This window comes from Maylandia zebra, linkage group LG13 (genome assembly GCF_041146795.1).
Source record: "Maylandia zebra isolate NMK-2024a linkage group LG13, Mzebra_GT3a, whole genome shotgun sequence".
NCBI lineage: Eukaryota > Metazoa > Chordata > Actinopteri > Cichliformes > Cichlidae > Maylandia > Maylandia zebra.
The window spans coordinates 13,749,995-13,762,367 of NC_135179.1; the positions used below are offsets into that span (position 1 = coordinate 13,749,995).

At 40.2% G+C, this 12,373-nt stretch overlaps 1 protein-coding gene across 40 annotated transcripts in view; it reads right to left on the reverse strand.

Moving 5' to 3' along the window:
* LOC101468296 (ankyrin-3) overlaps positions 1-12,373 on the reverse strand; it is a 119,191-nt gene that overhangs the window by 21,801 nt on the left and 85,017 nt on the right. For 29 of the 40 annotated variants that reach the window (XM_076891573.1, XM_076891591.1, XM_076891588.1 and 26 more), the window contains 14 exons: positions 11,658-11,760; positions 10,812-10,862; positions 10,164-10,273; positions 9,305-9,337; positions 8,204-8,428; positions 7,934-8,088; positions 7,036-7,247; positions 6,628-6,835; positions 5,331-5,427; positions 4,110-4,338; positions 3,872-3,997; positions 2,736-2,858; positions 2,172-2,198; positions 332-413 (listed from right to left, as the gene is read on the reverse strand). In XM_076891573.1, coding sequence (XP_076747688.1) covers positions 332-413; positions 2,172-2,198; positions 2,736-2,858; positions 3,872-3,997; positions 4,110-4,338; positions 5,331-5,427; positions 6,628-6,835; positions 7,036-7,247; positions 7,934-8,088; positions 8,204-8,428; positions 9,305-9,337; positions 10,164-10,273; positions 10,812-10,862; positions 11,658-11,760 — 1,781 coding nt within the window. The remainder of the gene's footprint in view (positions 1-331; positions 414-2,171; positions 2,199-2,735; positions 2,859-3,871; positions 3,998-4,109; positions 4,339-5,330; positions 5,428-6,627; positions 6,836-7,035; positions 7,248-7,933; positions 8,089-8,203; positions 8,429-9,304; positions 9,338-10,163; positions 10,274-10,811; positions 10,863-11,657; positions 11,761-12,373) is intronic. The other 11 variants (XM_076891590.1, XM_076891569.1, XM_076891566.1 and 8 more) reach the window with 7 other exon arrangements.

Sequence of the window (12,373 nt, forward strand, 5' to 3'; positions counted from 1 at the left end):
ATGATACACGAACAGACATTGACACCAGTGACAATAACATAGCAGTCAAAACAGGGAGACATTTTGTCAACATGGGGTGGGTAAGCAAAGCATGACACACAGGAAACCATGCAAATGTTTGCAGAATGAAAGATGATAAAAGAGTATGTGTTGGGTGGTAGGAATAAATGCTCGATGGACATGTTTTGTCAGGGTTCTATATTATATGTAAATGAGAGGTAGAAATATGTAAACTATATCATGGGACCTTTCAGACACTAAAACTGATTAAAATAACATAAATATCTGAAACCAATTAAAAATTTCACGTAGGTAAAAATGGGAAACTCACTCGCTGCTGGGTCGGTCAAATAGCTGTAGCGCTTACGCAAAGCTAAGGAGGCAAAGGTATGACGTCGCTCTGGCTTTTCAGTCTGAAACAAACAAAAAAGAACAAAAGATGCTTCAACATAAAAATGAAGTAAAATGTGCTTGAAACTAACAGAAATAAATATTTTTGTTAACTTGTTAATTTAGAAGTTATAGTGCAAGGAAATAAACCTGCTTTTTTAGTCTACCAGTGCATGCTGTTAGTACTTGCACAGGGAGGCACTACAGTTATGTGTCTTCAAAAAACTGTAAACGATATATGATTTGCATGTAATCCCTGCACTAGTAATTGGTGCAACTTACAGTTAAGTATGGTATATTGAATAAATTTCTTCTCATCTTCACATCATGGTAAATCTTAAAACGTCAATAATAATAACTGTGTCAGTGTTGGTATCAATAGGTTCTCCAAATGTTCATATTTAACAAATATGCATTTCATGATTTAAAATCTAATCTGATGCCAATTTTTAGTGTAAAAGCAATAACTAGTGTGAAATGTAGCCTTTGTAAAGAGTTGGGTAACTCACAAAAGTGAGTGCAGTGTGTTTATTCTTTGCAGACAAACAGCCTAAGTTTTTGAAACTATGACTACAGTTTTTTGCAAATCCTAATGAACTTGTTTGCCGAACCTTAACTATTCCAATATCACACTCTTGTTGAAATAAACGTTTATTGTTGGAATCCTCTTCCATAAATGTTTTGCCATGCAATGGAGAGAGTTAGTACTATTGTTACAGAAAAGCCAAGGAAAAGGACAAAAAATACGAGAAACCCCAATACAAAAAACCAACGACTAAGGCTACGTCCACACGTACCCGGGTATTTTTGAAAACTGAGATTTTTCTATGCGTTTGCACCTTTCGTCCACATGTAAACGGCGTTTTCGGTCACTGAAAACGGAGATTTTTAAAAACGCCTGCCAGGGTGGATATTTTTGAAAACTCCGTTTTTGCATTTACGTGTGGATGAGGAAAACGGAGAAAATGCAGCGTCAAAGGTGTGCGCCTTTCTTGATGTCACACTGTGCGCCACGTTAATGTTTCGGTGAAATGAATTTCTACAATGGAGGTAGACTGTTACTGTTAATTTTACTGTCTGCAGTGTTTAAATGCTTACACATACACACACAGTTATTGTCCCTCCACACATACGACTCGGTTCTGCTTCTATGCCCCAGCTTTGTTTACCATCTCCCACCGAGGCTTCTAGACTTCTGATTGGCCAACATTTCTACACAGTTAGGAATATATCGCCACCTGTTGCTTTGGCATGTTCCTAGCAGCATTTTCCATCATTTTTTCGTTTACGTGTGGACGGGATTATTTTATAAAACGAAAACGGAAAATCTCCGTTTTCAAAAATGCCCGTGTACGTGTGGACGTAGCCTAAGTGGACAAATAATAAAAGTTAGGGTTACATGTCTGGCTGACAAAATATACCAAAGTCTCTATATGTTTATAGTAATGACGAAGTCCTGTTTAACATGTATGAAAAATAAGATAGTGATGAAAAACAAGCCGAGATGTTATACAGCAACTGGCTCCACTGGACTTGGGATGGAGACAACGATAAATAAATCCTTGCAGATTAAAACAATTGCCATTTCCACTCATGCACTGCAGGGTCAGGATTGACACGGCTGTGTAAAAACGTGCGCTCAGAAGCATCTTCCACATTTAGGTACAGAACTGAGGTAAGGTATTTGCAAAACGCATATTTACAACGTTCTCTGCAGTAAAGCCAACAGAAAGGACGACAAAGAAGAAGCGGCTTCGTGTGATGATGAAGAATTTGTTTACCTCATCATCAGGATCAGACTCCATATCCTGTGGTATTCCAAGATGCATTGCAGGAGAGGAGAGAGATGACACAATGGAGAGCAGGGACGTTATAGTGAGCGGGAGGTGAAAATAAAACTCAGGGGATGAAAATGGAGCAGCAAAAACAACAAAAAGCATCAAAAATCTATGGGATTAATAAATACACACAGCAAAATAAACAAAAGCAAAAGCAAAGGAAATACAGTTTCTTGTGATCAATCAACACCACAACAAACAAACAAAGTATTGTTTTGTTGTTTTTTTGGCATAATTTTTATGTACCCACAGAGAGCCAGGCACTAAAGCAAAGCATGATGTGCATGTGTGGCTGCAATGTGTACGTTGTGGGGTCTTATGACTGGCACAGGCTTTAACATTAATAAAAGACACAAGGAGCAGGCAGTCACTTCTAGACCAGGTGAGCTTCAAAGATTTCTCTTGGTCTCGGGAGGACAGTGTTTGTTGTTCTTCAACTGGTTCATTTACATGTAGATGATATGACGTGGCCTAAAACAATCAACAGTTTAATCATGGAAATCGTACCTTCTTGTGGGTTGGCAGTGTGATATTCAAATTGCATATGGCAGTCTGTGGAAGGCCTTTTGTGGTTTTTGGCTCTCTCAGGAAGGAGAGGCGCCCACATGGTTCTTGGCCCATGTCTCTGATCTGCAGAAGACAGTAAACACTTGTTCAACAAAACCTAATGTCAATAAAAAAAAATGCATTTCTTCTTAATTCCAGGAGTAATTATCATTGCACCTTAACCTAGGGCTGTGCGATATGACCAAAATCTCATATCCCGATATTAAGACATCTATCGTCCGATAACGATATAAATCACAAAAATGTAACATTTTCTGTAAATTCTGTGAATCTCGGGCAGCTCGACTTGCGTGAAGTGTTTCCAGCTGGGCATTGTGTACCTGGAGTCGCGTGTTTTAACCGATGCATGAAACTATACATTTTAGACATAAGTTGTAACGGCCACCGTTTTCTTTGTGAGTATTTATTACACGGCGTGCTGCGGGGAAAAACCTGTTCTAACATTTGAGTCTAAGGTTTATTTTTTAGCACCTGACGGCTCTTTTTTGCTTCTCATCCGTAAATACTCTGCATCTTTCACGTGATTCCGTTTATTTTGAAAAGTCTCAACAGGATCTTGAGCTTTATTGTGAAAGGTTTATGTGGAACAAGCGGACACACGGTGGTTTTACCGTCGTTGTTGCTAACGACAACGCATAAAAACAAACGCTTGTCTGTCTGTAGTGTGGTTATATTAAATGTAAGAGAAAGAGAGAACTTTAAGAAATTAATATAGCCACCACAGTGACCATCAAAACGATGAAAAAATATTGCAGTAAACAGTTTATTTTGCAACACCACGAAACAAACGATAGCATAAAATGAAACGATAGACGTTTTTATATCGTCATCCAATATATATCGTTATATCGAACAGCCCTACCTCAACCTATTGCAGTGTTTTTATATACAAGTAAAGATATAACAGGGAAAAATATAATCCACTTATAAGCATGTACATGTACATAAGCATGTGCAGAACATGAGATAATTAATGCAGACTCAAGGAAAGGAGAGCTGTTACTGAAATGCACCTGTATAAAGGAGGCTACAGTAAATGCTAACAGAGAGTGTGACAGGAAGAACACATCCTATACCTTTACGTTGAAAGGAAGTCTGTTTTCCTTGAAGGAGAAGAAGTTAAATACCAGCTGCTGCCCGCTTTTGGCAAGAGGGGAAAGATTGCCATAACAATCCACGTAGATCGGTTTGCCCTCAAGAACCTACAGAAATCCATTATCCAAAAATATAGAATCACAGCACATTGTTTTATTTTATCTGTCAGTGCAGTTTTTATTAGACTCTCTTACTGCAGAACATTTGTTTGCATCCCACCTCAATATCTTTGCTGCGGGCCACCTCCTCAAAGTTCTCCTGCTGCTCGAGGGTCTTGTCCACTTTGTCGTCCGTCATGCAGAAGCAGCGCAGCCGAGCCTCAACAGCATCATTCATCTTGGCGAACACCACAAATTTGGCCAGGTACGGCACGCAGATCAGCTCCCGGTATAACTGAGACGCTAGACTCACCGTCTCAGGAATCTGGTGACAGTCTGCGAGCCAAAACCTGAGGGGGAAAGATCCGAGGCGACACAAAAAGTAAATAAATAAAGCAATTTTGTATGAATCTTCTCACAGGTGTGTAACAGTCATTCTAAATAATAATCTAAGTGATCAAACAAATGTGGCTATTTCTCTGAAGGATGCAAAAAGACACATGATATTTGTGCAGTAATCTAATTATAGAGTACCAAAGGGTGCTCTGTTAGTATCAGGCTACACACTCACCGCATGATTTAAATCAAGTTAGGATGGAAAATCATGACTTTGCGTGATGTAACTGAAAGGTTCACTTGCTGAGGTCAGTTTAACAGCATACCTCAACAATCTGTGGTTTACTGACTTTGCACCACACAGTTAAATGTGTAACTGAGTGTAACTCTATCAGAGGGGAACTCGGGATTCTGTCAACTAACTGGTTGCATTTTTGAGCTTTTATCTCGTGGTATATTTGGGCATTCACTGCCGACTTCTGCAAATACACTGTCAATATTTTGAAGCTCACAACAATGTTTTCTGGAAGAGAGTTAAACTCTCTTGGGTTACTTGTTGGGACTTCCACTGAGGTGAGACTAGACCTGCAACTAACTGCTTTTATTATCAAGGTCTCCAGAAAATATAAAATATACACTGATATTTGATATTGATAAATATACACTGAACCAACCATACTTTAACCTACTACCTTTATTATTGATACATCTAGTCATAATTATTTATTATTAATAAAGAAAGTTACACCTGTTTCTAGGGCTCAATGTACTATATTCTCCCTCCACAAATGTAACAGTTTCACTCCATAATTAGTCCAATTAATCAAAATTTAGAGATTTAGATCATTCAAGTCAGAGGTATAACACGGGCGCCATTTGTTTGTCTGTCTGTTTGTCAGCAAGATCATTTCATGACGATTGACTGACAGCTTGGGCATCGGTATATTTATATATGCAGTGGTCCAGTTCTGATTTGCCGTGTGTATAACATACGAGTGTGTCTCACCTGGCCGAAACATTTGTGGTGAAGGAAACGCAGTCAGTTACAAAGGACAGTGGTGTGGTTCCTGTGATGTCCTCCCACTGCGCAGGGGAGGTTCCTCCTGCATTAAAAACAGGGACAAAAATTTAGCTCACTGCCTTTTCAGCATGGGCAGTTTTTAGCTTACGTAATCGCTGTTCTTTTATCTTCTTAGCTCTGCATTTTTTTACTATCATAGTAGAACTGATCAGACTATTCGACTCATAATGATTTGTACAGTGCTGTGCAAAAGTCTAAAGCTACTCCTTATGTTTATTATTTCATTTTGTATATATTCCTCGAAAAATGGAAAATAGGTGTACTGACATGTGAAAACGTAAATGGAAACAAAGTAGATAAGGCAAAAACAGAGTTTTCACAATTCTAATAAGCTTGAAAGTCAGTATTTGTTATGAACACCTTTATTCTTCTTTAATTAGCTTTCAGGAAAAGTTCTCCAGGATCCTTGAAGGACATTCAAAGCTCTTCGTTGGATGCTGGCTGCTCTTTGTTCCAATAATCACACACTGCTTCAACAATGTTGTGGTCCTGGCTCTGGGGAGACCCATCCATGACTGAGAGGGTTCCACTGTGTGTTTGTCTAATCAGGTATGATTTTACTGCATTGGTCATGTGTTTAAGATCAATCTCATGCTCCCAAAAAGATGGTATCGCATAGTGAATCTTTCTGCATTCATAATTCCATCAATTTTGACAGGATTCCCAACACCACTGGCTGAAATACAGCCCCAATCCATGACAAAGCCTCCACTAGGTTTTACAAATAGCCATAAACACTCACTGTTGAATCTCTCTCCTCATTTTGTCTGTACATATTGAGTACTGTGAATGAGTGCTTGACATTTTTTAGGCCTGCCAAGTGCCTTTTCTCTACTTAAATGATTCATATTTAGGGCAGTGTTAAGTGGCTTGACAAACACAACACATCCTCAGAAAATGCCAAGGTAAACGGACTGGACTGAAAACTAATTAAAATATAGCCAATTTCCAAAGAAAAACTTCAAAATTGAGAATTGTTGCTCAAGACACTTTAAAAAAGTCTGTTTTTTGGAAGCAAAACAGAATTGATGATGGGTGGCTCAAGACTTTTGCACAGTGCTATATAATAGTAAAAACATTTTAAAACAAAAATAAGAAATGTAATGACTGTCAAGATATCTTTTAAGGAATCTTGGAAATAAATGTTAATTCTGCAAAAGCTGTTTGCATAGAGGTACCACAAGAGTATTGTCATGCTCTACTAATACACAGGTCGGCTTGCCTGTGATGCTGCAGAGGAGACGCAGGCAGGGTGCCGATTCGCCTCGATGGCCGATGGGATGGCCTTCTGCCGATCTAGGTGGGACAGGGATCGTCATAGTGATCGGCTTGTGGAATTTTCTTCTCCTCGGCTCTACAGTGACAATGGGGCTGAAGGTGGCTCTGTTGCCAAGGACTGCCCTCACCATGTCATCTGGCACAGGCTGGGCCTAAACAGAAGGCCAGGAAGATGTACAGAAAAAAATATTTGGCCATTAAACTCAGATTACTGCCAAATCAGGCAATTTTAAAATATTCTAACAAATTAAGGGATCTAAGCAGTTAAAATGAATGGTAAGGTAAAGAAACAAATCAGTGCACCGTCATCATACAGACCAAACTTAAGTGGGCATTAGGAGTCCTACTGTACCTGCAGGCCAACACGGATCTTCTTGGTGAGAGCTCCTGGGGGGAATGAGGCCTGGACCATGGGAACAGTACTGCTAGAAAGTACCCCTCCATCAGGACCCATATGATTAGATTCCTGCTTAATCCGCGACACCACAGCAAAATACTGTGGAAAATCTCCAGTGACGATGCGGCAAATACGCTTCTTCTCCAACTCGGCAGGACTATCCATCTCTGCAAGATGAGAAGAAGAATTTCACACACACACACACACATAAATATATATTTATATATGTGTTTGTGTACTTTTGCACTCATAAACAGATATTTGCAACAGATATGCAGTATATCTGTTTGTGTAATTTCCATTTGTAGTTTGAGTTGATCAATGGTATTTCTGCAGGCTTTGTCAGCTTACAGGTAATCAGCCCATAAAAAAGCAAAAATAGGACTGGGCTGAAATGCACCAAATCATCTGTGATCATTAGATTTTTATGAGCTCTTTCAATTAATCTCCATTGGCAAACAAAGACAGGAACGCAGAAAGTTTTATGCCGTAGTAATCAGATGATAGCTGTTCACTGTACATGGAACTCAATGCATCCAAAAGCAATTTGCTTTTCAAATAAATATCTATCCATCTTCTGCTCATCCACTTCCGGGTTCTGTCATAGGTTGAGAGGCAGGCAAGACCAAGGACAGGCTAACACAGACAGTCAGAAAGCCATTCACACTCACATTCATGCCTACATCCAATTCAGAATCACCAATTAACCTAACTCCACTAACTGCATGTCTTGAGACTCCAGGAGGAAGCCAGAGTACCCAGAGAGAACCCATGCAGAACATGCAAACTCCACACAAAAAAGCCCAACGATGGTTGATAAAATGTGGAGCACACCAAATAACCTTCCTGTTACCTTCATCCATTCCAGAAAGCAGCTCTGTGAGGTCTTCTGGTCTAATGTCAGACTGGTGCTCCTTCCACGTGTCACCATTATCACTCCTCAACACGATCAACTCCCTCTCTTTCCCCCGCATTGAACCAAAATGAGGGATCTCCACAATCACAGGACTTTGAGGAAACAGAGCATAAGAATCTTCGTTAAATTGGTGCACAATCTAAGAAAGAAAGAAGAAAAAACCTTTGATTTGTCTCCTAGCCTACTACAAAAAAACCCAAAACCTACCCAAGGAACTGAGCCCCAGCAGGTCCGACCTCCACCAGTCGGCTGACCAGCCCCTCACCCTCTACCATGGGTGGAGGATAGGCCAGTTTGTGTCTTTTAGCCAGGCGACAAGTAATACGTGTGGGTGCCGTGCATTTCCTGGGAGGGATGATGATGCGCATGCCATTGTGGCGGCTGCCCCTCATGGAACCACCACGGGCATCCACCATGAAACTGACCAAGAACCTGCCAGATGAAGAAGAACATTTCAGAGTAGGAAACAAAACAACGACAAAAGAGAAAGATAGACTAAAGCTACGGACACAAGTGGGGAGGACGATTCCCATGCTGTGATCACCGTACACCAAAATAAAGTGAAGGAAAAGACAGAAAGTAACAAAAACAGAGAAAGAGGAAGAGACAGGACGATAGAGAGGAGAAAAACGATGCTTTGAGTTCTGAAACTTGGCTGTTCTCACCTTCACCTGCCTGAGTTTAGGGAACTAAACACTGTGTGAAACTAAACTGGTTGCTAATGAAGTTGTAGAAAGTTTAGTTTCCAGGACTGAGGCTGTAAGTGAGCACGTGCCAAAGATTCAGCCCCTGTAAAGCAGCATTAAGTGGTCAAATATTAAACACCAGAACTAATGTTTCAACTTGGGTCGATACGATCGGTATTCTTCAAATCAAGAGCACGTTGTGGCGTCCCACAAATACACCAAATTACACAAATAAGAAGACGGAGTAAGTTTTGGGTAGGCATACAAACCTGCCTGTGCAGCTTTAATTTAAAGCCACACATTGAATTTTCTCCCCATAAGTGTTGCTTGCTAAGCATGTTGCAAACAGTAAAATCCCTGTATATTTTGTCAGAAGACTGAGGTGTTATTTTTTATGTGTAATGAGAGAGTAAGGAATAGCACAATAAAGAAGGAGTCCCAAACATGTCGACTACAAACTTCTAAGATCTAAGCAGTGCAAATGAAACACCAGACCACACAGATGACAAAGGCACAGACGGGAGAGGGAAGAGACAGTGACGAGATGAGAGGGAGACAGAGGTGGAGGAGCGAGTGACATCACTGCGCCATCATGGGTGAGAGCAGCAAACTCAGTCATCACCTGGAGTCATACTGAGGGAGCGGGGAGGAGAAGCTGCAAAATAAACACATGGGAGACAATGCAGGAGGCAAACCCCCAGAACCTAGTTTTAGTAGCAGTTCCATAATCACTGGTGGGATCTCTAATGACTACTCGAGATGAAAGAAGACTAAAAAGGTGAAAAAACAAGGGATGCAGTAAAAATAAGGACAAAAAAATGAGGACAAAATGACAATGAACACAGTAATATTTAAATAAACAGGCACGCTTTGAAGGTAAAATAATGTGTCATAAATAGAAAGAAAGATCCAAAACTTAAAATGATAGATCCCACTATTTAAATTCTCAGTAACACCAAAGATATTTTCAGTTATGTGCAAGTTCTGTGCAAAGACAGCACGCTCTATTCTGAGCAGATCTTAACACTTTATGATGTCGTATATTCAAAGTATGTAAAAGACGCATCGGTTTATCTAAGTGAAACACATGAGCCACTGTACCATGAGCTCACAAAGTATGCGGTTTGTTTCCGTAATGATAAAAATAGAATGACGGCAGTGAACATGGGGGAACTCAAGAGTTTTAGAGGGTGAAGTGTGTCTTGTTGCTTTAATGTAATGTGTACAGTAGCAGCACTGCAGAAATCCCACAGCCCTGCACCTTGTCTGCATCAGTGCTGCAGAGTTTGCTGAATATTGACTCTTTGGGGGAGAGCAAAAGACAGTGAAACATTTGCGTGCAGTAAGCATATAAAATGTGTGATTTCTGCAAATAGTTATATGAATGCACATGCAGTATGTGTGTCGTTTCACATGTACTGTAAGTGTATGCATGCTGGGAAACATCTTCCCAGGCTGGATGAGAGTGCAGCTGTTCTTACCCAGAGTGAATTGGACTAGACACAGTGTTGTGGCTGTGATCCATAGTGTCAGGAGTCCAGCTGTAGCGTCTCATACACTCCGAACTGTAATCTCTGGTCACAGCAAGGTGCTGGTTGAGGAAGATCCAAAGACACGGAAAAGAGCACAGAAAGTAAAGAATGGGTTAAGAAGAAAAAGGATGACAAAGAAAACTGACAGCAGATTTGCAAAACTGACTAATGGATCCAGACAAAAGGAACAAGGTGCAAGATGACAAAAAGTGAACAAATTATCACTCACTGCAATGATAGATATGGGCTGATTACATTTACAGCTTCTATTTCACCAATGTTTTCCATCACTGTCCATGGTCTTACAACAGCCAGGACACAAAGGCACTTGAGGCGCATAAATAAAAGATGATACTATATAATTATGATGACTGAGAAACTTGAAACTAAAGATCAGCTTTAATAAAAGAAGAAGGATGTGAACACTGAATCTTGGAACTCTCGTACACTGAAAGGAGCATGGGAATGACTTATGGCAAAGACCCAAAACAAACAAATATACGGAAAAGCAAAACTTGAGAGAAATGGAAGCTGAACCACTGCGAATGAAAAATAACAAAACCGACGAATGAGTCAGACATCCAACGACATTTATACCTTATTGAGTGGGTCAACCAAGTAGGAAATGTCTTTACAGACACTCTGAAGCTTAGGGAAGAAGAAAAACAGTTCAGCAGTCGCATTATAGGTACTAGATGGCCCACACAAATTAATTTATGGTGCCGTGCTTCACTGCAGGATTTGTGCTCCACTGAGGAAAACAATTTTGACTCCTTGAATACATCTTGATTCTAGCATCTACATTCAATAGGTGACTGTAACTGAAACTTCACTCATCAAAACGCAGATAATTCAAAGCAAACATAATCTCATATACATAATATTTACAGGTTAATACAGCACCAATTTACCAGGAAGCTCTCTGACATAAGACAGTAAAGTAGTGTTGTTAAATAGTCAAATGATTTCCAAAACATCTGCTTTTCTAATTCAAGACAACTACAAAATATCGTTAAGTTTTGTTTGGGATCTTGGGTGATGCTGAAACAAATATTAACAATAATTTCAGGAAAAGAGTTACAGGTTCTTTTATTGCTACAGACCAACATAAACAACGTAATGACAGATGAGCGCTGCAGAGCACTGCAGTTTTCCCTCAGGAAGCTGGAGGTGGGGGGCTCAAAGCTCATGGGTTTGAATAAAGCTTTCATCAAGGTGCTATATGCTCACTCTCAGCACTTTGGCAAAAGCAGGCATGGCATTAACACTTCTTCTGTTATGACCCTTGTGCAAGATGAATGAAGCTACTCTGATTCTGCCTTTAATCTATCCAATTTGTGTTTTAATCAGGAAAGACAACAATTACAACAAAAAGCAAAGAAGAAAATGTGGATAGAAGGTGACAGAAGGCTTGGAAATAGTGTCGAAAGAAAGGAAACTTACCGTGTCTTTTGTAGGAGCCAGAATCTCTTCAATCATCATACTGTCTCGTGCAAAGGAGCTCCGGTTGAGCGTGTTGGACCTATCCGAACTGAAGGAGCGGAGGCTACATGTTACCATGCAACCCAGTGCCGCGGGCAACAACAAGTGACGGGCAGGGGGACACGGCATAAAACAAAAAGCAAGGAATCCATTACTACATGTAACCTCCAGGGGTTTCACTTACTGGACAGAGAGTCCAAAAGTAATATGGGGAAAATAGAGAAGCAGAAGAGTCTGCATTTGAACAGGGATAAGATATTGCAGCACGTTATTCAGAGATGGAAATGAGAGTGAGGTCAGTTTTTTGCATTAAGAGATAGAGGGAAAGAGGAAGAGGAGAAGTAGGCGGCCTGAAAGGAAAAAAGACAGCTCTGTCTATACGTCTGTCATGAGCACTAGTGTAACTACGTCTGCCTGAATGATGACGTATGACAGAATAGCAGACTGTACTTATATGCACCTGGTTGGCAGATAAGAGCTTAAAGTGTTCAATTCTGTGCAGACGTCATCAATGACAGGAAAAGGAACAAGATTCACTCAAAGATATTTCAACTTTTAAATCCGACTCAAGCTCAAAAGCTCACCTTCCTTTATTCTAAGATTAGCTGACCTAGACCTGTTTCAAAGGAGCAAAATACAAGAAGGGAAGCAGGTCTTTTCTATCTATCTTGCTGCAG